The sequence below is a fragment of the Dermacentor variabilis genome, chromosome 6, assembly GCF_050947875.1.
Source record: "Dermacentor variabilis isolate Ectoservices chromosome 6, ASM5094787v1, whole genome shotgun sequence".
In the NCBI taxonomy this organism is placed as follows: domain Eukaryota; kingdom Metazoa; phylum Arthropoda; class Arachnida; order Ixodida; family Ixodidae; genus Dermacentor; species Dermacentor variabilis.
The window spans coordinates 14,814,837-14,840,775 of record NC_134573.1 but is presented as its reverse complement, the minus strand read 5'-3'; the positions used below and the strand labels follow the sequence as shown (position 1 = coordinate 14,840,775).

General features: G+C 44.4%; 2 protein-coding genes across 5 annotated transcripts in view; one reads left to right on the top strand and one right to left on the bottom strand.

The window, feature by feature from the left end:
* The window catches only part of Mitf (transcription factor Mitf), a 352,829-nt gene extending 342,261 nt beyond the window's left edge, over window positions 1-10,568 (top strand). The window contains exons 7-8 of one of the 3 annotated variants that reach the window (XM_075694795.1): window positions 1,670-1,724; window positions 3,337-3,597. In XM_075694795.1, the coding sequence (XP_075550910.1) occupies window positions 1,670-1,724; window positions 3,337-3,452 (171 nt within the window). In that variant the 3' untranslated portion in view covers window positions 3,453-3,597. Of the gene's footprint in view, window positions 1-1,669; window positions 1,725-3,336 lie in introns of all 3 variants that reach the window. The other 2 variants (XM_075694792.1, XM_075694794.1) reach the window with 2 other exon arrangements.
* Window positions 10,071-25,939, bottom strand: part of LOC142584650 (uncharacterized) — a 138,472-nt gene continuing 122,603 nt past the window's right edge. For both annotated transcript variants that reach the window (XM_075694796.1, XM_075694797.1), the window contains 3 exons: window positions 14,064-14,110; window positions 13,190-13,263; window positions 10,071-10,300 (listed from right to left, as the gene is read on the bottom strand). In XM_075694796.1, the coding sequence (XP_075550911.1) occupies window positions 13,227-13,263; window positions 14,064-14,110 (84 nt within the window). In that variant the 3' untranslated portion in view covers window positions 10,071-10,300; window positions 13,190-13,226. The remainder of the gene's footprint in view (window positions 10,301-13,189; window positions 13,264-14,063; window positions 14,111-25,939) is intronic.

The following is a 25,939-nucleotide window of genomic DNA, read 5'->3' as shown; positions in this document are numbered from 1 at the left end:
TGAATGAAATCACATGCAATCACACCGATTATTTTTGCTCATATCAGTGCATGTGAAACCAGGTTAAGGCATCGGTATGCAAATACCTCAACTTTAACCGAGAAAGTGTAAGCGTAGGGTTTAATATTAATATGCAGACGGCAAAGGTAATGTTGAATAGCCTGGCAAGTGAGTTCACGACCACCAGTGAGCCACTAGTCTGAACAGGAGTATGTTTGTCTAGGTCAGTTACTCACAGGGAACCCTGATCATGAAAAGGAAAGGATAGAAGCAAGAAAATGGGTTGGAGTCCATGTTGCAGGCATTATCAAATCCTTACTGGGAGCTTACTGCTGCCGTTAAAAGAAAAGTGTAATGTCATTGCATTGAACCGGTGTTAACATAGGGGCAGAAAACTGAAGGTTAGCAAAGAAGCTCGAGAAGCTGACTGTGCAAAGAGCAATGGAATGAAAATTTGCATATAACTTGCATTCTGAGATTACTGGTAAAATGTTTAAATTTTTGATGCAAATTATACACACAAAGGTACGGTGCATACGAGCACTCTGCATCACCGCAAATACGCAACTGTGCAATCGGTGTTATTACATGGAATCAGCATGTTGACTTGCCTAATGTGTTCCGACCAGCCAAGCCACTGTCCAGAACATGTGCAAGCTGTGTTCAGGCTATGTTCAAGATATGTTGCTATGGCTAAGTTTTGCCGCTGCCAGGCTTTTTGGACATGAAGGGGACCACCAATGGGCCAGGACACTGCTACTACAGCTGTCAGTCTAGCCAATGGGTCTAATCTCGTGCTCGACCGCTGATAAGTTCTATGAGTGCAAATATAATGGCAAGCTTGTCGCTGGCAGAACTGCTTAGACTGCTAGGCCTATTTAGAGCTGCTTTTTGGGGAATTGGCAACCAAAGTTGCATTTTGTGCCCAGTTGACATGGCAACAACTTTCTTCAGGGCCATCATGTGTGCAGCATCGCAGATGCTCTGTACGCCCAAAACTCTGTGTGGCATCTGAAACTTCAGTTGTTTTAGTTGGGAGTAGTTGGGAGTGCCATAGGGAAGTCCAAATAATCGTGAGCCTGAAAAATTGATCGGCAACTGTATTTGAAAATTTCATAACCAGGGGCACGATCGGAGATGGTTGTTCGGCACATTTGTTTGGTTACCGGCGCGTGATTGGCCTAGGCCATGCTGATGTCGCCAGCCGCGGGGCGCGGCCAGGTCTTTTGTGACGTCAAAATGACTTGCTCCTGTCAATCATGTTGCAACCGAGTACGTTGTCTGCCAAGCGCGATGGGAGTTGTGAACTTCGAGCGATCATACCGATCGCTCCAAGTTCACAACTCCCGCCATACGAGCGATCGGCTTCGTATGGCGGGGCTGGTGGATTGGATTGTATCCAAACAGTGGCTGTGGCCACGAAATGGCACATTCGGATCCAATTGATAGTCTAATTCGAGACACACTCTCAAAACACAATTGAAGTTATTATAATTTGCAATATATAAACAGTACAAACTGTTAGAATACATCAATAATGCCATCTAAGCTTGCACGTTTTTGACCACAGATCATGCAGTGTCGTTGTGGTCATCTGCTCAGCCTTTCAGTTGCAGGAGACAAACACTCGTCTGCTCGTTCCATGCAGTAAGCAGGCATATGTTTTCAGTATTTCAAAAGACACGAGGAAGAAAAGCCCGGAAGGAGCACCTGCACTATGCCTGGTGGGTTGCACGAGATTCCTTTCTGCTGCATCAGCCAGAAAAGCGGTAGCCAGGATTCTTTGAACAAAAAAAAAATAATAATAATAATGCTGTGTGAGGAATGCAGCTGCCATCCTTTGGCTATTTCGCTCTGCAAGAGGGTACCAAAGAGCAAGTATACAGCCAATGTTCTCAATGTGCCCGATCTGAAGCAGCCCGGAGTTCGCGTCATTATGCAGGAACCTCAATGCGCGCGCGCGCGCTCGCACACACACACACACACACACACACACACACACACACACACGCACACGCGCACGCACATGCACACGCACGCACACACACACACACACACACACACGGAGAGAGAGAGAGAGAGAGACTTAACAGACCCAGCACATGCCGTGCACATAAAGAATCTGCGAACAAGGTATGAAAGGCCACGGCGAGCTCCACACGCACCTCCGAGACAACCATAACCGCCAATCTCACAGGCCCTGGGTTGCACCGTTTTTACTCTTTCCAGCAATGACTCCTGGCTGCAGCGACAGATAGTGTTGCAGTAGACCGGCGTGCTCCAGCACCCCTGGCCGTCATCGAAAAAAAAGGCACGTTTCCAACACCGGACGACACACTGCCCTATTCCAATGCACCATACTTCGGTTGTTGCGTTGCCGTTGCTCGAACAGGAAGGAAAGTGGTTGGAGGTGCGAAACGCATTTAAAAGATGACAGAAAGCAAATTCCGGCGTCACTTTCGTTTCATGAAACAAACAGTGCGTTGGTTGTGCAGCAAACTCGACCCCATCATCGGGTGCCAGCGAGCCAGTGGAATGTTGTTGTTTCTTCTTGAAATGTGCGCCACTGTTCCCGTCGTTTCTTTTTTCCTCGCTGTGTGCAACACCACCTAGAGACCATGCAGGTAAACTAATTGTTATAAATTGTAGTAGTTACACATTACTATTGGAGAACTTGTTTAAGCTTGAGAAGAAAAAAATACATTTTTTATACAAGTATATCATTAATTGGTTGATGAAAAACATTTCATTTTATAGTATATTGTCTGCAAGCAGATGATACACAAGGGAAGTAAACTTCTGGGGAGTTCACTGCTTGCCGATTGGCTGCTCTCTCCCTCCCATTCTCACAAATTTTGCATACTGCCCACTTCGTGACATTGCAGTTACCGAACATAACTTACCGAACAAAGATCTCCGATCACGACCTAGAATACATATTTTGAGGCACCTGCAAACAAACATTTGCTTCACTATAACTGATATCAAGTTTGATAACACATTTTTGATTTCATTATAGTAGTAGAATACCCTCATGAAATAAAGCATGGCAAACCAAATTTTATTCACTTGGATAGAGGTTTGGCTGTTATACTAAATTATCCATCTCTCCACATCTCCTGTGTATATTGGCCAGCAGAAGTTATTGTCTGTAGTCCGTTTTATTTAATAACTAAACACTTCAATTACTCAGTGAAGAAGTGTGTTTTCTAAGCTCTTTAAATGGCTGGGCAATTGAAGTGCTTTCATTGTCACCATGCTAAATTCACAGGTTCATTCATTCATTCACAATAATGTGCCAGTAACCTGGTTCTGCCACCATGTTGCTGTGTGCAGGAACTGGAGCAGACGATGCAAATGCATGGCATCCAACTGTCGAGCCAGACATGGCATCCCACATCCGAGTCGCAGCTGAGTGCTCTTATCACCGATGGACCCACATCCTTCAATGACCTGTATGACTTCAAAAGTGGCCAGGAGGACCTGAAGCCAGATGAGTTTCAGCACGACGCGTATGACATCAAGCATGAGGCACCAAGCCCGAGCCCAAGTTCGGGTCTAAGTTCGGCACCTAGTCCGGGCCACAACCTTGGCCACTACGACGACACCATCATGGACGATGACCCCATGGGTGGTGGGGGTGACCCCCTCCTGTCATCATCGCACCTTCCACACGAGAAGCTCAACTCCCCTGGCACAATGGACTATCACGGATAACAGACAACTTGCCCATCTTAGCTGGGATTATGAGCTCAGCCTGGGGTGGTTGGACCACACTGCTGCACAATCTTCCCATTTGCATCCCTTGCTGCAAAATTTGTCAACTGTGCTTTTATATAATGTGAAGGTGTTTGAGCCAGCTATACATAGAGGCAGGCGTATCGCACATGGAGAGACCTTGCTGCACCAACAAAGCAGTCTTTCCCTAGGTTTGCATTGCAGAATGGATTGTTATGGGGGATGTCCGGAAGCAAGAATTCTTGGACCAGGAGGCTTGCATGTGAATCTTTAGTTTGTGACAGAAGACAGCTTTTGCGTGGCTGTGCTTTTGCCCACAGCATGGATTGGCCTTATCACAACAATGGTGAGCAGTGCATGTACGGCCGGCTTGTCCACTTTTGTTAAAGTGCAGCAAGTTGATTGCTTCCATTGTGCTATGCACTTAGAAGAGCAATCTTTTTGTTTGTTGATCACATGAACTGCGTTCTGCTGCGCATGTGGACAGACTGTTGTTGCTACACAAGGTTGTTCATTTTGCAAGATGGCATGATGTTACTTCAGAGACGTTAGAACTGAATTGCTGCTTCTTTATTTGCCTGATGTGCATGCGTTGTTGCTGTTGACAGTAGTCTAACTTGTACAGAAATGTGTCATCCTACATCGTGTCAATTTTTGTTGAGGAAGCAGAACCACTCTTTAAAACTTCTTTCGCCATCTCGCCTTCCACTCAGGGGCGTAGAGTGGAATAACAGCTTCGTGGTAGGCATTGCTAGAGTGCAAGATAACAGAATCGCAACGCAGTCGAATATGCTTATAACAGATGCAGTCGAATCTCAATAATTCAAACTCGAAGGGGCCCAAAAATTTTTTCAGATTAAAACGACCTGTTCCGGACGTATTTGTACACCATAGCACGATGCACAAACGGTGAGAGTCGTGAAATATCTTGGCGTGCAAGCACACAGCGAGCTTGGACCACAAAACTGCCCACGCCAACCAACGCCCGCTTCCCGATAACGGCAGAAAACGAAACTTGGAGCAAGCTGGACCCGAGCTGGCGGGGCTTGTGGCGTGGAGACCGACGAGGGAGTTGCAAGGGAGGGTGGGAGGGAAGCGGATTTGCCTTCCTGCCAGCTTGATCGATAGCGCTAATTACCTCTGCCACCTAAGACTGCCACCGAAGCAGCGGAGTTGCCAAGGCCAGACTGGGCCTCCGCCTTTGCTTCCCTGTGTGCGCTCGCGTGCTTTTTCCTTCGTCTGCTGACAGATCGGTGCTGTGTTTCCGCGTTCTTAATGCGAGTAATGTCTTATCAAGATGACGAAGTTGTTTCCAATGATCGTAATCATGTTGGTGTGCTCCCTTCTACTGCGGCGTCGCAACATTCAAAAGACAAATGAGTGAGGTACTAGGTGCCGTCTTTGCGTCCTTGTATTCAGGGTCTGTCTTGTACAGAATCGGATATGGCATACTGTCTCGAACTTTTTCATTGGGACGTCTCAGTTTAGACTCGTCATTGTAAAAAAAAAAGCAAGAGTGAGAGCAGACGATAGTGTGGAACAAACTGCCCGGCTGGTCCAGACGCGAGTACAAATAGAACGGTCAGGCGGGTCTGCATGGCTCCAGTTTCATGCACGTACATCACTCTACAGTGATGTACGTATTCTTATTGGTTATCTTCGCGCGCGGCCTTGAGGGGTCCTTCAACACCGCACACGAAAATGCTTTCCTCTATGGCGGGGGTTAAGCAATGCTGGTCGGAGGCGCCGCCCCATGATTTGGCACGTTGCTGAGAGCATTGTGGAGCACGGTATGTTCGAATGAAGCGTCGCAAATGCTTGCACGTTCGAATTACTGGGAATTTTCGCCCATTGCCCATTGGAATACACATAATTTTGGCGGGACCACAGCATCAGTTGGAATTAATGAGATTCGACTGTATAATAAGTGTTTTCATGTTAGACGAGACTTCGCCATGATGAGGTTCAACTCTGTATGGAGCAGTGCTGTTACAGATGAGATCTTGTTGGGCAACTTTTGAAGCCGAGATGGTGAGTGCCTCAACATCAGTAGAGCACGCATTGTAGAATACATGCTTATTTGTGTTACCATTTTTCTCTAATACTGCTAATCAAGTGATCGATTGAAGCATACCTAGCGAGTAGTATGTGTGACAATTTAAGGCAAGCATTAACCAAGAGAAAAACATGAAAATTACATTTTGTGGCCATACAGATCCTTTGTTCACAATGATACTGTAAGGCAGAATGGTGCAGTGTGCATTAATCCAACCAGTAATCATGTTGGTAAACCATTTGGCAGTCGGGAAAGTCAGCCCTCTTCCTTTTTCTCGGAATAATCGTGATCTTGCTGGCCACTGTTGACCATCAAAGCTGTTAGCGATTTCGCTGTGGTCATTGTTTAAGCCTCCTGCAAGGACAGTCTTCCTTCCCTGTGTGTCGGCATTTTCGTCCTCAACAGCAGTTTTGGTAGCCTCTACTGTCAATTCGAATTTGTGCATGCTCCCACCTACTGCAGGAGTGTTTGGGCCAGCTGATTTGAGGTTTATTGGTATGGTGAAACGTCCTGTGAAGGAAAGTAATTTAACTGCCACCCGATGTCAGACAATGCATTGGTCAAAGCCGGCGCAAACTGAGTAAAGTCAACAGTCGGAGCCAGTGGGACGAAGCATTGGCTTTTACCTCATATTCTTGATTTCGCTTGTTTCCTTTATGTGACTGAGGAAAGTGTGGGATGTGAGCTCGGTTTTTAGAACTGAGGTTTTTGTAAGCTTTCGTAAAGCCTGCAAGGCCTTCACTCAACAGCATCATCTCCCATCCAAATGTTGTGCAGCCACAGCTGTCATGCTGTGGCCTCGGCATACTGCAAGTATGTGTCGAAATCCAGTGTTATCCGATTTCTGGCAAAAATATCTTCCTAAACATGTAATAATACTTTGTTTCTACGAGATTGGAATGAAAATAGAAACGTAGTATGCAGAATTGTATCAACAAGATTCCACGATACGTGGATGTGTCTGGAATGTTGCAAATGTTCTCCTCCAGAGCTGGTGGTGTGGGAATGCCTTCAGGCTCGGAAGAAGCAGCTGCTGCTGATAAGTACACAGGGCAGCATGACGATCCTTTGTCTCTGCAAGCCATAGTCGGTGTAGCCTTCTTAAAGTCAAGATTTTTGGAAACACCAGAACAGTGGCGGCCCAATGAGCTTTGCTCGGTATTTTGTTGATTGCCCACAGCTCTGGAACATTCACTCCTGCACATATCGGCTTGCCTCTTGCCTACTTGTTCCTTTGTTGATTGAGATAAATTGCAAATTATCCATGTTCTTAACCAAGAATGCGTTCAGCTCTTGGTATTGTCGATTGTTGCAATAAAATTTCACAATGCATACATTTCTTGAATATTTGGTACTGTTCCTAACATTGAAATCCGACTTCTATAGGTTTCATGCAAGTTGGTACAGAACAGATTCACTCTTTTACGGTTATAAACAGCTTTATCCAGTTGAGGCAGTTTCTTCCCTTTATTTTATTTTTTTTTTTTTGCCAGCTTGTTAGCTTTTGTGTCTGTGGCTGCAGTGTGTAATTCATAATTGCTTATGCATACTTCATGCCATCCTAGTAGAAGACTAATTTTGCGGTAACACATTTATTTTTAGAAGAACCACTGCAATGATCAGCACCCGCAGGGAGCTACGTTAAGGGCATTAACTCGGCAAACATATTCCAGATGAGATATTGTTAAACTTTTCTCCTTTTCACCTCGTGTCTTGAAAGCATGTAGATCACACTTCACCTGTGCTGGGCAAATGTTGGTTCTTCATCCCATCTAAGCATAGGCACATTCGTTCATTGTCCGACTATATAAAGACCTTTGGATGATGGACTGTGGGGATCCACCTTCAGAGATAGAGAGCCATTTGGCTGCTGTGAAAAAAAGTTTGTAAATTTCCTTGCACTGGCTTTACTTGAGGAAATACCAAAACAAGGCGTAGACATTTTGCCACGTGTGTGGGTAGTATCATCAGTACATGAATGGCCTAAAAGAGCAAATACATCTTATCTACGAAGCAGCTATAGTAATTTGTTTGGAGTATGTTTTATTTTGATCTTTTCTTGAGTAAAGCCAATGCAAAGAAAAATTTACAAATTTGGGTTGTGGAAGCATGGAACGCACGAGCACAGTCATATTGACTAGTGATATTGGAATGCATCGTGTAACCGCACAAACAACAAAAAAGGAAACACACAGGACAGGCGTGGAACTTAGCGCCTGTCCTGTGTGTTTCCTTCTTTGTCCTTTGTTGTTTGCACGGTTACACGATGCATTCCAATATCGACCACCAACTAGCCCGCCTATCCCTGTTAAATTTGACTAGTGAGTAGGTCGCGCCTAAATTTTGAGAGAGTTTCGAGGGACTCCTCATACTTACCAACGTGGATAACTTTAGGTGGTTCTTCTGGGCCACTTAACTGGTTATAGTGTGTGTTAAGAGGAAGCTTTAGCTTGGGCCCAACTCTGATATTCCCTATTCAAATACATGTAAAATGCGGATGCACTTTCCTGAGACGACCACAGGGCCGATTTTAACAAAATCACTAGATTTTAAATGCAACAAACCTCATCAAATTTGGTTCAGTGGTTGCCGAGAAAACAGTGTCTCCTTTTGCATGTATTTAGATAAGAGTCTCCGAGCTAAAGCCTCGTCTTAAGACTGTGATATTTTATTCTTATTCTCTTAGAACATGCTACATGCGCTAAAGCAAAGCGCTCAGTTTTGTGAACACTTGTACACATTCAATTGCCACTCATTGTTGACATCACCCGTTTTGTTCATCATGTTCATTATATGTATATTGGAGCATCGCTCAGCAGGCAGTATTGCTTGCTCGAACGTGTGCATACCTAGAGAACAGTCAGTCTATTTTTCAGCGTTTGGAACTATATGTACTGTGTGCATAGATGCATGTCATTTGTTGGTGGTCCCTGCTGTCAGAGAGGGCATGTAATACGTTGAGCTGCTTTGATGCAGCCAAGTGGCATCTGTCATTGACAGTAGTAGCTGCGTGCCATAAATGCATTGCCTTCACAGTGTCCTTGACTGGTCACATGTGACCCATGTGATACATTCTGCTTGTCAATACTTTTGGATTTAGGGACTAGTTTCGATCCTCATTTGAGCTTGCATCACTGTTTGTAATGTAAATAGCACACCTTGTAAATACTGAACTTGTTGCTCTCACTTTGTTTTCTTGTACACATAGTGTTATTGGTAAAAGGAGTGTGTGTAATGCTGTATCAGACATTGCAGACATATTTTGAAGGCTATTAGTTTTTTGCAGATGGCTTCAAACATGGCTTGTGTTTATGTGCTGGCTGAAGTCAGTGTTCTAGTGTTAGGTGAAGCGCTCCACAACCTGTGTGACCATATCCCACCATTGCATGCAAGACCACTTGATGTGAGGAACTCTTTTGAAGAGCGCCATGTGCTGACGGTGATATGTGCTGGCAGTGATAGAGCTCTTGCACTTCGCCACAAGTGTGAGGTGGGCTAGGAAACGATGATCTGGCGAACTTCTTTCGAACTACATTGTTTAGCCTATTGTGTTGACTGTGTGGTGGTTATGGTGACCGAATAGTGAAAAATTTATACACCGAAGCGAAGTCCACTTCTATGTTCGTGTCAAGCCAAAGTGGATCCCTATTTGACTGCCACGGCCTTAAGCAAGGTGTGTGTGACTGTGCAGTCAGTAACTGTCGTTGGCAAGGACATTAACAAGGCCTGCCTCACCAAAGCTTTCTTTTCTGCTGTTTGCAAATAGAAAAGATTACATATGTATTATATATTTATGGGCTATGTAAGGAAAATCTCTGCAGTATGCCTTGCTGCATTACATTAAATTGGAAAATATGGCACCACCGGTGTGGCCAACATTAAAACGTTATGGACTCTTTTTGAAGCTTTGTGCATCAAAATTCGTGGAGGCCTCAGAACATTGCAAAGAGAAATAATTGCTTATGACATACACACAAAGTGAGTGCATATATAAGTTTAACTGTTAGCATGCACTCAAGTGTCATTGATTATGCACTGGAAATTACTCAGCAAAATAATTTGTGACACTTTGCTTAGGCTAAAGAAATGTTATGAGTCTTGTAGAGAACACAATCGAACTACATAGCACAATAATATAATCTGCAATGTGTTTTCTTTTTCAATCAGTCCATGCCAAATTATAAAAACAAATGCATGTGCTACTATTGCTTTTCTTTGTGGCTGAACTTCCTGTAATGTCAAGTGTGCAAGTTAGATAGCAGCAGTGGAGACAAGGTGCCTGTGGTCACATCCACTTTAATGTTCCAAGAGAAAGCTTCGAGGAAAGCTGTCTGCTGCAGTGGCGTCGGAAATAACAGTAACCTAACAAGCTGTACACAGGTGGCTTAAATATTAACAAGAGAATGATATTATGTTATGTACAGGTGAACATGGCGACATCCCGCTTTCTTTTTGGCATAATACTGGGCAGGAGCCTGGTCCTCTGTTTGTGCCTTCATGTGGGACCTGCGCAATCACAAATGAACATTTATTACGACGCTAGTCCTCAGTGCCTTGTCAAGGAAGACTGTGCAGCTAAATTGTCCAGTTTGGCACGAGAGTAGCTCTGTACAAGAGTGCTGCAGTTGTAACCTGAACTAAATGAAAAAAAAAAGTGTAATGAAAGTTCCTCTCGTAAGATGTGCTCTCACTTTATGAATAGTTTAAGGCAGGCACTGTAGAGTCATACCACATGCATATTTCATGCCTTTGAATAAAGATGTTTGAAGACAAATGGCCTTACTTGATCACTTCTTGCAGGACAATGCCCACGCTTCTTCTATCCCGCTGACATTGGCCTTGTAACAAATTTTCCTTACGTGCCAGGATTGGTGTAATTTGCAAAATATAAATGAAATGCTGAATGTATTTGTACGCGTTCTAGTGTGTATAATACATTGCATAATCGGAGGAGGTAAAAGGTTTTATATTTCCATGTCTGTTTGCAGCAAATTCAACAATCAAAACCTTCCCGGCAATTTTTATAATAATAATAACAAACTCTTTCATTATTTCTATAAAACCTAATACATTCATCAGGCCTGCCAAAGCCACATTGGGCTTGACTGGCAGAGCGTGACAGGCAGCATACAAACTGTTACAATATCAAGGGGAAAAAGACATACATGGAAGCGATAAATGTATATACATACATTGATGCACATATTATACGCACATATGCATACAGGTTTGAGAAACACATCTAGTGCGTACAATTATCACCATGCCACACGATTAGTTTGCATGGCACAGTAAAAATGAGTACATTATTTTAAACAGAATGAGTTTTAAAAAAACACGGAAATGCTCCGTGAAACCTTTGCTGAAACAAACTGTCTTGTCACTTATTAGACCAAAGCCACTTTTTAGCATAACACAGGAGGAGGTAAGTGAAGTTTACATGTTATAACTGCTCAAATCTGCACGTTTTAATGCTTTCTTGAGCTTTCATTTTGATGTGGACTGCAGCACGTTACAAGGTAAATAATTAAACAATGCAGGAACATAGTAGTCGCACATTCTTTTGCAGTATTTTGTTGCACAACGAGGTATTTGATAATGCCGTTTTGGTCTAAGGCTACGGGAAGTTACATAAGGTACTTTAAAACGAATGTCTCGAGGCTATTGTATGCAGTAAAACTGATGAAAAATCGGGCATTGATAATACCTTAAAAATGTCGGTGTTGCCCTGAAGATACAAGTCATAACCTATAACTTTTAAAAGGGAGCACAATAGTGAGTTTTCTTTTTTGTCAACGAAGAGCGCAATGTCCATAGGCAGTAATTCCGTATCGGACAACACTGTATCACAATGCATGCGTGGTGGTTTTCCCAACTGATATCGGCAAGAGTCCCATCATCGAAAGCTTTGTTAACAACAAGTCATGGCAGACACTGTCAAATGCCTTGCTTACATCAAGAAACAATGCACACGCTACCTGGTTAGTTTCGAAACAGAAATTAAGGAAATCTGAAAAATCATCCAAAAGTGCCTGAGTCCTTGCCTTCTATAAAGCCATATTGCTGCGGTGATAACGTGTTAGTATTAAGGAAGCTATTCACAGTGAGCAGCACATGTTTCTCTAAAATTTGTGTTATGCAAGGTAAAACTGATATAGAGTGGTAGTTTCCAACTTTGCCTCGAGATCCTATCTTATAGAGTGGTATAATGATTGTCGTTTTCAGTCTGACTGGAATAACGCCACATGACAAGATATGATTAATTGCTATCAAAACGTCCTTGATGTAGCTGTAGTTTCTTCGAAGCTCGATGACGGAGATGCCATCGGTACCTACAGGCTTGTTGAGTTTAAGACTAAAAAGAATTCTTTTTAGGTTGCAATCAGTCGGCAACGGTAGATAAGCCGATTGCAGGTTACTTGTTTTTAGTGTGCATGCATCCGTATGTCGTCTCGGAAAACCCGGTATTGTGGGAAAGAAATCATTAAAATTATTTGCTTATACTTTGGCAATCAGATGAAAAGTGGGAAAGAAAGTAGTTATCGTTACATAGTTTTTTACCAACACCTCGGAGGTCATTTATTAGGGACCAGGTTTTACGGCTGTCAAAACGGGCATTCCTAAACTTGTTACAAAAGTGATTGCGTTTAGCGAGGCGAATAACTGCATTAACTTTGTTTCTGCAAAGTTTGAATTTTAAACGAAGTGTGTTGCAGTTAGGGGCTCAGCGACACAGACTCCAAAGCACATCTTTTTCTTTTATAGCAGCAAGCATTTCTGCTGTCATGCAACCCTCATTAGTGCTGCACTGTTGAACTGTTATAATTCGAGTGGATTCTCTCTAAAGTCATCAAAAGAGCAACAATTCTTTCATAAACTTCAGACGGGGGCACAGGTGATAGAAAACTGTGCCAATCATATTGTTGGAGTAGTCTATCAAATAACCTTGGATCAGTTATTGAAATTTCTGTCTTGGAGGCGCTAGAAGCAATGGTGACAGATGGCTGTGTTAGAGAAGTACAAACGAAGCAGTGATCAGCTAGTTTTGTTTGAACTACTGTTGAATTAATACCTAGATTACATGACCGCACATTTATGTGGTCGATACATGAAACCGTAAGGCTGTCAGCCAAAAATTCTTCGTGTGTTGCAGAACGGATTGTTGTTTCAACGCCCTATTTTGAAATAATGTCAAGGTAATCACTGACAGGTGTCTTCGTAGGACAGAGTGTGTCTATATTTATATCGTCTATCAGGTACACATGTGGTCTCTCTTGAAATCTTGGTGCTTGTATGTGCACCATTTCAGTAAGCTACAAGTCGTAACCAGTCATGGCTTGGTGGGCTTTACATTTTGCGACATCATGAGAGGTCTGTGCCAGATAGTGTACATACCTTTCCATTCTGTGAGGAAGCTTGATGCAGTGGAGTCTCATTGTTTTGACAGCAGGTATCTCGCGATAAACCACCTGAGAGAACCAAAAAGAGAAAGGCCTTTGTTTTAATGGCCAACTGAATAAGTGGTGGCCAAATCCACTTCCTAGCGATGGTTACCTCTGAGTAATGAATCTCAAAGGCTATGCTTTTACTAACTGCATGTGCCAGAAGCAATTGCAGAGCTGGTAACTCTTCATAGTTTCTATATTCTGGATATCACCTATGGAGGGTTTCTTTTTTAGACTACAGAATTTAAAAAAGTAATTGTCCTTAAGTTGGTTGCTTGACGCGGTGGACATTATTCACATGAGAAATTGAAATTAATAATCCATTAACAAACTTTCACTAACTAGCTTAGTTACATTGCAGCACATATAGCAAGTTCTGAATTGTAACTGGTGAATTTGTTAGGCACATCCATTTGGAAAAGATTCTTTCAATCTTGTGGATTTAGGAATATGCGCTGTAATACGTGTAGTAACAAAGCACCAGTGTTCCACTTACTTTATTAACAAACTGCCGTTCTATGCATGATAGCGCAAAAGTGACGAATTCCTATGTGTTGCGTTGTACACTGTGGGAGAGAATGCTGCAAAACTGGTGTCAGACTCAATTCGCAAATTGTAATATGTGCTGTAAAGTACTTGAAAAAGTTCACAAGTGCCTTTTTTTTAATTATTCGATTGTTCATTTCAAATTATTGTGCATTCCGCCTCCAAGTAATCCAGCTCAATGACTAGAATTATGATATCTGCCACAGGTGACATTAAAAATTCTGAATGGTGTACAAAAACGGTGTAAGGCATCGCTGCAAGAAGGGTGAGATACTTACAGTGCTTTTTGTGATGCCATCCAGTCCTCCTCTTTCGGGAAGCATTTCTGTGGAAGATAACAAGCAGTGGTGAGTTGTCCGGTGATGCACTCAATACTATATGGTCTGTCGAGATTCATGTTATTTTTTATATCTCGCTTTAAAGAACCCAATCGTGTTTGCTGACCTGATGCTCACATTCCACGTGTACGAATGCTTTGCTTTGCTCCGAGTGTGGCTCACACCCACTATGGGGGATTGGCCAAGAACCGGGGTGATTTAAGAAAAAGATTATTTGAGTCTGAAAACAATCACTATCGAGAAATCTTGAATGGCTAAAGAAATGAATTCAGATAAATTTTAAGAATTTGACATGGAGATCATCCTGATTCAATTACACACCCCACAACAGCTGCTAACGCGACCACTACAATTTTCTTCTTCGCTATACAACTAGTACAAAACTTGGTCTGCACAGATACGCCTTGACTTGGGGAAATGGAAATTGCTTGTTGGTTCGTTCATTTCTTTCATTCAGCTGAAGCGAAAATTGTGCCGAAGCCATCAACGATGATTGTCAATGTAAGCAAATAGCCAGAACGAGCGAGCGAAAGAGACCCAGTGAGAGAAAGCGCAAACGAAAGAGCGAAAAAGGCTAAAAAAAACGAAGCAGCCAGGGAAGAAGAGAGAATAAGCGAGAGAGGGCAAAGTGAAACAGCGAAGCAAAGAGCCAGCAAAATAAAGAGCGAACAATGTGTCAGCCATCAAAATCACGTTTGCATGCAAGGGCATTCCGGATGCAATGCCAACCACTTGAGTTTACAGCCAGTTATTTTACCAGCCTTTGCCTGTTGTACCTCACGAGCAGGTGGCATGCAAATGGCGAAGTTGGCATCTTTTCGAGAACATGCTTGAGCCATGAACAGAGAGCTGCTCGTGACAAGAGGCCAGGAGTGGCATGCATGGTGTGAGACTGCCCTGCTGTGGTGTTGTCGCCTTGTCAATGCTCGCATTCGTGTGGGCTAGTTGCTGGTTGGCTAGTGCGGGCTAGCTGGTATGGCATTTTTGTGAACTGGCGCAGTACGAAAACAAGGTACGCACACTTCGCTGATCGAAAAAGTCAACGGATTTTTATCATTACATCACTGCAATGCTCACTATTTGGTTGCTTTGTATTATCCTTGCTGTTAGGACATAACGATACTGGTGCCACAGAATAACTATGGCACTTTGGAATCATGCCTTGCAATACGTATATGCGGTCTAACCGCCATGACTACTACCTTGAAATCGCGTATACATGACTTCCCGCTCCCGGTGTCCGCAATATTGCAGTTTGTTAATGCTGCCTGTCGGCACTGCCCTTGAAGCCCAATGCAGTATTGGCAGGCCTATCATGCTTGGTGCTGGTGAAAGTATTATTATATGTGGCGTCCCGACCACACGCTGGGTTAGTTCTGTTTCAGAAAAGGCTGTACGTAGTCAATAATTATTTGATCCAGCGCAATCAATGACATCTCGTCCTAACCACTACCTGAAAGCCATTGCAACATGAGTTTGGGCTGTTGATATGGCATATTTAGAAAAAGCTTTTGTTTTAGCACCAGTACATATGGGGAAAGAAGAAAGGGTATACAAGCGGTCTGTCCTTTTCCTTCCCATGAACTTGCGCTAAACAAACCTTTTTTTCTAAATATACTGGAAAGCTTCATGATGGGGGCGCAACATGTGTGTTGGTTGTAATTGTAATCTTTGTGGTTGTATTTCACTGCATTGTACAAGTTTTATACAGTTTAGCGTTATTTATTTTCATTTTGACCGCAATTGTACGGACACTCCAGGCACATTTTTGCCATTGCCGTGATGTATATAAAGAAAGCTCAAGGGCGGTAACATCGTCGCCACGCCTCGTATGCTGTATGTGCGAGTGAAAACAAGTGAGGGTAGCCATAAAACCCCTCAATGTCTAAAGCTAGTGCCAGATAAAGTCCCTTGATCATTTGAAAGTACCGACTTTCTGTGAACTTTGCCGCCGCACCGAAAGCCCTCGAATGCCCTCCTCTCTCACCTCTCAGATCGGCGCTTTTGATTGGCCCCTCGGCCCATCGCCCAGGAAGCGCGCGCGCGAAATGACGCCTTGCTTGTGTGTTCTTTCTTTGTCGGCGCCATTAGCAGGCCGCCTCTCTCGGTTGCGAGTCCAGCACCGTCGGGCCGGTACGCACAGCTACTCGTGAAGGTCTGCTTTTTGTGTGGTTTTTGTTACTGCCCGGGTGCTGCGCGTTTCAGTGCACCAGCTGGTGTGAAAATGGCTTCACGCTGTGCACCATGCCTTGAAGAAAGACCGCACTTAGAAAGAAATGGAGTCATAGCATCGGCTTCGTTCCGACCAAGCACACTGTGCTCTGTGAAGTAATTAAACGACTGTGCACACTTGAAGCTTATTGCGAGTTCATGAGAATGCGGACAATCTTGCTTAATTCACTTATCATTTTGCATCGTCTCGAGCATTATTCTTTTAATTTGATGGTATTTCCCTGTGTGTTGCAATAACGAATGCTGGTGTGAAGAATTCGCTTACAACAGGCTCTTCAATTTCTTAATTTTAGTGTGGATTTGCTGCGGAAATGCTTGCAACGTAGTCATTTATTTTGTTGCTAGCTAATACGCACGCTTCTGGCTTGACGCAGGATAGCAAACATGACTTTTAATGCAACAGCATAAAGAGGGCCATGAAGGCGCGAACCATCCACAGTCTGTGAACCCTCGAGGTCTGGCAGACGTGGATAGATGAGGATAATAGTAGTAGTAAGTGTTCTAGTGTAATCCTAGTATAATAATTTGATAGTGACCATAACTGACTATGCAATAATTACTGTGACTAACAATGACAATTAAAACTGAGTGTGATTTATAGGAATGAATAAGTAACGTTGAGAATAATTAATAATGACTTGGCTATAATGACTGACTAATAATCACTTACTTAAAAAATGTCTATGGATGAGTCAGTGAAATTGAGAATAAAAAAACATGACCTCTGAAAATGGAGAATGAATAATACTGACTCAGCTATACTGAACATGACAAGGCAAAACTGAGATTGATCCTGCAAAATTAGGAATTAATAAGAATGACTCAACAAAATTAAACATGACTAAGCAAAATTAGAAATAATTAAAAATGACTAACAACACACTATCAAAATAGAGAATGACTCAACCGAGTTTAAAGGCTAGGAAAAACTTATTACCGTGGAGAACAACTGGGAGGGCGTCGCCAAGAACGACTGTAGAATGGCCACGCTTTACAGCGCTATAAACGTTGATTCGAGTCACGGGTACCTGAAGGCCTCCTTAAAGTGCGTTCGAAGGACTAGCCATGGATACTTCGTGCAGAGAATGTAATATTTCCATAAATTCATCTAATTATCCATTGGCGGCAGTAATCATCCAGAAATGTCAAGTCAAACCATTGGCCAGGCCACTTCTCCAAATGGTCGGTAAGGTTGTTTCTGCCTCGAAATCATGAACAAATGTTAGTCTTTCAAGCAGCTGTGAATATTTTTATTCAACTAGTAATAACGCCACTGCATGGAAATCACTCCGAGGCACCACGAAACTATCGTGCCTCTAAAACCACTCGGGAGCAGCTTCATAAACAGCATTTCTGCGAAAATCCTGCACTAGATAAAATCTGCATTTAGCATAATGTCTGTGGGCTGAACAATATTGAGAAATGTACATATATATAACGCAAATATTCTACTATTAAAACTGCACTATTAATACCACCGGTACTAAAATGCCGAAGCCTATGTGGGCTATAATAGTACGCAGTTATTATTCGTGCCGCAAGCGTTCACATTTAACGCTTTCATTGCACAAACGAGATGATTAAGGAGGTTCATGGTAGGGTCAAGCATGTCCCGCCACTTTATCGCGTTTTTGTTTTATAGTAGAACGTAAAAAGAAAGCTAGGGGCACTCGTGGGCGCCAGCCAACGACTGTTGTGCTTGGATTTGTGGCGAATGGACGTTCTTTTCGGGGCTCCGTGAAATCATAAGTTTTTGTGCATGTTTTGAGTTTGCTTCTATTTTTTATTTGCAGATTTTTTGCCTTTAGATACAAATTGGGTGGTTTTCTCTCTTTTTTGTGTCTTACTTCGGGTGCGCGGGTGTGCTTCGTGTACATTCGGTTTTGCAGGATGGTTAGAGCGTCCTTTCGTGTCACGTGCTCCAACACGTGCAGCCGGGTGGGACGTTGAGTGTTTGTAGTCTTTAAATGGTAGCTTGGAAGTGGCGAGACAAATAGCTATTAGTGGTTTTACTGTGCGCGTTTTGGCAGGAAAGTGAGAGCGTGGCTGCGTGGTTGAGCGCGTGCGACAGCATATCATACCTTCGGTCTCCGCGACATTAATTGCTTTTGAAACAGTTGTGAGAGTTGCTTTGAGACATTTTGAGGATTTGGATCCCGTGCGTATCGGTCTTTGCTAAAAGGCACACGCTCAGCATTGATATATAGTATTATAGTATTTCCATCAGTAGTAGCATCATTATAGTATTGTAGTATTTGCAAAAAGCCGTGCAATACATGGCGAGAAAGACTGGAAAGCAAGCAGTGCGTTGGGGGTCCCTCGAGGCAGATGAGACGGATGAGAATGGAAAGGCAGGGTGTCTACCAACCGTGAAAACCGGGAAAACCGGGAATTCTCAGGGAATTTGAACAGTCTGGAAAAACTCAGGGAAAACTCAGGGAATTTGTGCTTCTATCAGGGAAAATTAGCTGTAACTTTATTGAAAGGGAACGAAAGCCGTGTTAATGCTGGCTCCAGTAACAGAGGAATCGCAACCAGTGGCGTAGCAACAGGGGGGGCCGGGGGGCCGTGGGCCCCGGGTGCAAGGGGCCAGTGGGGGGGGGGGGGGGGGGGGGGGTGTCATTTACGCCTGAAGACACCCCTCTTGGCTTGACTGGGCGCAAATTGCAAAGAATGCTCCTGCATCCAGTAGCCCGAGCTCATGCACCCGAGGCGTTGCGCCGCAGAATTGTCGGCTGCAGCTCTATCAACACCCCACGAAATAATTGCACGAATGTGCTGGCTAAAAAAAATTAATTCGCGAAATGGTCGCTAAACTACTCGCCTTAGCGGAACGTTTCATGTGGGGTGCGCTCGCGCTGTGCGTTGATGCTGGGAGCAGGAGTCGCTAAACATACAGTGAGGCGTTGTAAGGCGTTGGGGCTCTTGGGTCCCTCTCCCGTCCAGAACGCGCAGCGAAGACGAACAGAGACAGCAGCAGGAGGGCGTTCAACCAGCGCGCCCGGCGCTGGCGGTTACGGCGAAGCGCTCGTTGAGAGAGACGTTGCATAAGTGCGGCCGTCAAAAGTCACGAATGGAATTCTCTGCATCGTCTTCAAACTCGGTGCGGCCGAAGAGTTTGGCGGCGTATGACTCGACAGGCTGTATATAGTCCCGGGCGCCGCGACGTTCAACTCGCCTTTTACTTCCCCTCTCGCGCTCGCTCCGAAAAGCCGCTGCGAAACCTGCCGTTATGCTTGACGCTTTCCTTCCTACCCTCGAAAGTTTCAGAAAACTGTTGTTGTTTGACTCCATGTCACAAGTACAGTGTCTGTGTCAGCTGCACAGAATTTTACAAAAAAAAAGAACGTGAATTTTGTAAGGATATTTCCCGATACTCGATGAAGTTATGTGTCTTTGTGATTACTAGGAACTCGGTAGCGCGAAAAATATGGCAGATAAGTAATAACCGTATCCTTAATAATTCCTTAATTAGTACCTATAGAGGAAGCACTTCAATTCCAAGAATTGAGGACTGAAAGTCATATTATTAACTCAACAAAAATTTCTTAAACAAAATCGTTTTGGGCGCTACGACCTACAGTACTTTGGCACGGCGGGCGGCGCCCAGTATGGCAGTAGCGAAAGAAATATGAAATAGTGGACCAGTGGCGTTGATCCCTCAACCATCTCCATTGCGAGTGCAGACGAACAGGTTTAATTCGCTGGCACGGGCTTCACGGTGACGCCAAGAATCGACGCGAAGCGTGCTCTATTCTTTTTCCAATCTTTTGGTGGTACCGCAGCTCGGATAATCACGTTTGTCCGCATAGCAGAAAATAAAAACAAGGCTTTATTGATCATAATGAAGAGAACTCGTAATTGTCATAGCATTGGCGCCCGCGCAGCGGGGAGGCAGGTGGCGTTTTTCGTTTTTCTAATATGGCAGGGAGATCAGCGTCACTGAGACACAATTTAATTTTCGTTTTCGTTCAGGGCTGCCCACAGCCAAAATACTGCGGGCCATAGTACCTACGACGATTTTTGTGAAGTTGTTGTTGGGCAAGATATGAATGTCGGCCTTCAATTTTGCAAATGCAATGTTGCCGCTTAAACTGGTAATTAAAACTTCATAAATTTTTTTTTTACTTGTGACGTGAGCCGTATTTGCCACGATGCCGCATTTGTATTGGTTGCCAAGCCTTACAGCCTGACAGAAGATGTGCACATGTGCTTATCACAAGTTATCAGTGCAGCACCCTGTGTTATTTGGCGCAGGAAAAAACAGCGTGTACTGGCCTCGGGCTGCACCACTGGAAAACTGGCGCCACCGTCGGCGTGACGTGCTATTAGGGATCACGTGGACATAGCGGCCGCGTCGGCTGCTTCGGGAGCGCCGAAGCGAGCTGGAAACGACAGTTTAAGTTCCCTCGTACGCTGCAGTCCTCATTTAGTGGCGAGATTTTCCCGCTTCGAGTGTCTCCTTTACAACGATTGAAAGCACTACAATAGGTAGTGGCTACCTTTGAAGGCGCGCAACATGGTAGGCTACTGCTCGGTGCCGGACGTACGCAACGGAGCCCGGTGTGAGCCTTATTCATACGTAGCCGCAGGACAAGAAGCTGCGTGAAGCTTGGCTCGCCAAACATAAAACCGGCAAACAGTCATCGGCTACAACTCGGATATGCAGCAAGCACAGACGCGAGGAAGATTTCTGCTACGACGCCGGGTCTGCGATGTTCTAAAAACGCGCACTGAGATGCTCTCCTGAGTCCGCTGCCCGACTAATGTCATGAAGGTTTGGTCTATGAACTTGTCGATGCTATAGATACTGGCAAGTTCGCTGGAGTGGAAAGGGAGCGACATAAAGAAAGCATGGCATATGGTCATGTTTGTGTTATGAAATAATGCACTGGATTACAAAAAAAAAAAGCAGCATTGGGAGATCGCACGCTGAGAACACCGATAAACATATAGTGCGATGCAACCCGAGAAATAATATTGAAACGTCCAAGAATTAAAAAAAAAAATGATTGAATCGTCGCGACGGCACATCACAGTCCCCGTAGGCGTCGAAGTCTCTACAATGAAATTATTTTTGAACAGCTCTGATAGCGCTCACGCAACAATGGTTGCTTGTATACTGTGAAATGCTCATATTCTGCGGCCTGAAGCTTATGGCAGGGTGCGAACACGCTCACGCGGAGAAAGCGAAACAGTGCGCGGACAAGCATGCAGACGCGCAGTCGGTCACTGCGAAACTGTGCGATCGCTGCATTGAGGCTTCATTCTATTACGTTCAATTTAGTTATACAAACACTATAAGAACATATTTCACATAGTTTGCTCTCAGCGTTTGCCTACCTTTCACGCATGAAGCCGGTTCGGGGGACTCCATCGCTGCGACCGCGCACAGTGGCGTTCACTGTACGTATTCGGTAAAGAGATAGCGTCTGCAAACAATTCTGTGCTTTCAGTTTGCCCAAGATTATAATTTAGTCAGTAAAAACCTTCTCTCGCTTCGAAAGTACTTACAGAAATGTCCGGGAGAGCTCGCGCGTGGTGTTTTCAGCGAGCGCTGACAACAAAACCTATGAGGAGCGCGCCGCGTGATCCCTCTTACTACGCCAGCGAGGCGCTTCCGATAGATTGCGACTGCCTAACTCCTCGCCGCCAATACCTGCGGCATTCGCGATCTCTGGGAAAGAAAGCGAAGGAGAGGGGGACCTAGGGGACGTGCGCGGTATCGAAGGCGGCTGTACTGGTGCTGAAACCCGGAAATTGTCGATATCCTTGCCTTCCTCGACTACAGCCGGGGGGGGGGGGAGGGGGGTGACAGAAGACCTATGGGCCCCGGGTGCCAGGCGACCTAGCTACGCCACTGATCGCAACGAATCGTCATTGACACCGTGTCCTCGGCACGATGTATTGCCAGAGTAGTTAACGACCGACCACGTACTCCATATATTCAATGTATATTGCCCTGACTGCAGGTCTGAAATGGCATTAATCAAAGCCGCCACCGCCGCTATTTTGATTATCTCGCCGCCTCGAACCGGCACTCTCGCAGGCAGATCCGCTGGCAGCCGTAACCAACACCGCGGCAACGTTAGGCCTAGCTGCTTCTATGTTCGCTATTAAGCTTCTTGCCGTGCGGTGCCGTGTTTTTCATTGAAAGAATTCGCCGCTATCATCAATGGCACCGACTCCGCCTTTGTAATCCTCGCGATTAGCTTTGAAGCTCGCAGAGCACAGCGCGTTGCGTAATGCCAGTCTCTGAAAGTTAGCTTCGCCTCAGTACATTATTGTTAGGCGGTGAAGCATAACAAGCGTGGGAAAGGGGCAATTGTCACGGGACACAGTATGTATTCCTTAATTACACATGCGTGCACCTGTCTCCTGTCACTTGTCACGTGCACTTGTCTCCTGTCACAGTACAAGCCCTGATACGCCTAATAAGCGTACTGGCAGGCTTTCAGAGCTTTTTCAAACGTGCCTGTGGTAATTTTAGCCCTTAAAGGCAGTTAAAGACATGCATTAATTTTTTTCAGACTGTCCGTTTTTTTTTTTTCAATTTTTTTTGCGGCCCCTCGGAAGTCCGAAAAATCAAATGTTGACTGTACAACTGACCAAGAGGATGCTTCAGATGATCCATGTGGTGAAAGCGTGGTAGAAGGAGGACGAGAACAGAAAGGACCGACGCACTGAGGAATTAACGGGAAAGGAAAGGTGCCGCCGCCTTTGCTGATATTAAAAAATATTTACTTATGTATGCATCTCCTTTTCATTCGTATTTGAAAATGTTCGACTCAATTTGGAATGGGCTTTACCATTTCTTTCTCTGTGCATTTTTCTAACACCTTCCTTCTGTTTTTTTTTTCTTTTTAATTAAAATAGATATTACTCCTTACTATTCAAACTAGATTAAGTCATTTTTTTGTTTCAGCATGCTTACTAGAGAGTGACAGCATCGGGCAACGTGGTATCAAAGGTGCTCAGGGAAAACCTGGAAAACTCAGGGAATTTGGAAATGTCAACTTGGTAGACACCCTGAAAGGGCATTGAATCAACCAGCACACAATGTGATGTCAATACTAGGCTGCAGAAAATGGAGGCTTTCCAGGAAGAGCTCAAACAGGTGCAAGAGCTCAAAAATGAGCTAAACAGGGAGCGTGATGCACGGAAGGTAGTTGAAAAGAGACTTGAAGGAACCGAGGAAAAGTTGAACAGGGCCGCCATTGTGAACGAAAAGGTGCGTGACAATGGAACGCAGACCCCCGACGCGACAGGCGAGAGAGGGTCAGCGAAATACGTGGAATCCATGCAGCGTGATGAAGGGTTAGCTGGAAAGAGCAGCACCTACCTTGAGGCCGCCACGCGGAAAAAGCAGGAGCCCAGGGGACAATGCCCCTTTTCGAGTCCGAATCACGCGGAAAAGGTCAAAGGGAAGCAGGGCGAGGTAGGAGAGAGTAAATAGGTGATTATCGCTGACGACTCTAACCTGGCTGGGTGCTCAAAAGCAATTGTGCAGAGGGTGAAAGGCGACAAAGGAGTGGCGGTAAGGACATTTCCAGGGCGGACACTGGGTTCTGTCATGAAGCGAGCAAAAGAAAAGCTCGCGGAAAGTGCCCACGTGCGCAACCTTGTCATAGTAGCAGGTGGGCTAAATGAAGTCCTAAACAGGGAAGGGCCAGGACTAGCCCAGCGCTTGGTGAAGGGGGTGGACGACTTGGGCGAGCTATCCTCTCAGGTGCAGATCGCGGTGTGCATGGTGCCGGGTGTGCCTTTACGTGACAGTCACGTACAAAGAACCGTAGTGGCTGCTAATGAGGCGACATGGAAAATGAGCCGAGAGAAAGGCTTCGAAGTTATCGAAATAAACAGGGGAGTAATAAGGTATGGAAGTTTTAAGCGAGACGGGATCCACTTCAATTACAAGCTGGCACGAGAAGTGGGCTGGCGACTTGGTGGTCGTGCTGTTGCTTTTTTAGGGGGCCCACTGGCGCTCAGGAGGCCAGAGTAGGTAGTAATGAAGAAGGTCTCCTAAGGGAACCTCAGAAGAGCATCGCCGTCGACAACAGAAAAGGAGGAAAGCAAGAAAGAGCTCGCCATGCAATGTAGGCTACATAAACATGCAGGACGGCAGAAAGGAAAAGTGGGCAGAGATTTAGGAGCAGTTAAATAGTGAACAAATAAGAGTGTATGCGGTGACAGAAACGCACTTTAGAGACTCAGAAGAGCCTCCAGTGATTGAGAATTATGTTTGGGAAGGGTACAACAGAACTAAGTCAGAAAGAAAGGGAGGAGGAGTCGGAATGCTCATCAATCAGGGAGCCAAATGGAAAAGAGTAAATTCAACATGTCAAGAGCATCTTTGGTTATCAGGTACAATGAGTGGGAAAACAACTTCGCTGGGCGTTACGTATTTGCGGACCTGAAATAATTGCACAAAGAAGAAAAGAGTTAGTGGAATGCATAAGCGCTGATATTAAGGGTTTCGGTAATGGTGCTGAAATTTTCCTATTAGGTGACATGAATGCCCACATACAGGATTTAGATGGAAAAGGAGCTGGTGCTGACAAATTTCAACTGGAAGAAAGCAGAAGAGAAAACTCTTAAGCACACAGCCACAGTGCTAACGAGGTTCCCGTTAGGTTGATTAATGAACTAGGACCGAGAAGTAAGGAAGCTCTGGTGAAAGCAGTGGAAAACACTTTAGAAGATAGACGAATACCAGACAGTTGGCGACAAAGTAGAATGAATTTAACTTATAAAGGTAAGGGGGGAGAACGACAGAATTCACTCGTATAGACCGTACACTATTACATCGGTAATATACACTGCAGGCTAGCAATACCGGCAATCAAATTAAACCTTCAAGCATGGGCAAAGAATAATGGCATTTTGCGAGAACTTTAGAATGGCTTCAGAATAGGTAGGCGTTTAGATGATAACTTATTTGTTCTTACTCAGTGTAGTGAAATATCAAAAGTAGAAAGCAGACCGTTATATGTGGCCTTTTTAGACATTACAGGAGCCTATGACAACGTAGACCGCAACATTTTCTGAAATATTCTGGAAAGGGAAGGTTTAGATGACGATTGTCTACAGATTTTGAGAGAGATTTACCTAGGAAATACTGTTAGCGTTGAATGGGAAGGGACGAAGAGCGAGGAGAAACTTCATATCAACAAGGGACTGAGGCAGGGGTGCCCTTTATCCCGACTGCTGTTTATGATGTACATGGTGAGAATGGAGAGGTCGCTAGAAGGAAGAAATAACGGTTTTAATCTCTCATACAAACAAGCGGCTACAGTAGTAGAGCAGCAGCTCCGAGGTTTATTTTATGCGGACAATATTATATTGCTAGCTAACAAGCAGAGTGATTTGCAATGTCTGGCTAATATCTGTGGACAGGAAGGCAACAATTTAGGTTTGAAATTGAGTGTTGGAAAATCAGGTGTTATGGTATTCAGTGATAACAGTGAATAGAGATGGCGATAAAAGGCAAGGAAATACCTCTGGTAACAGAATACAAATACCTTAGTATATGGATAAACGAACGCAATACATATATGGAAACACAGGAAAAAACAATAACTGTG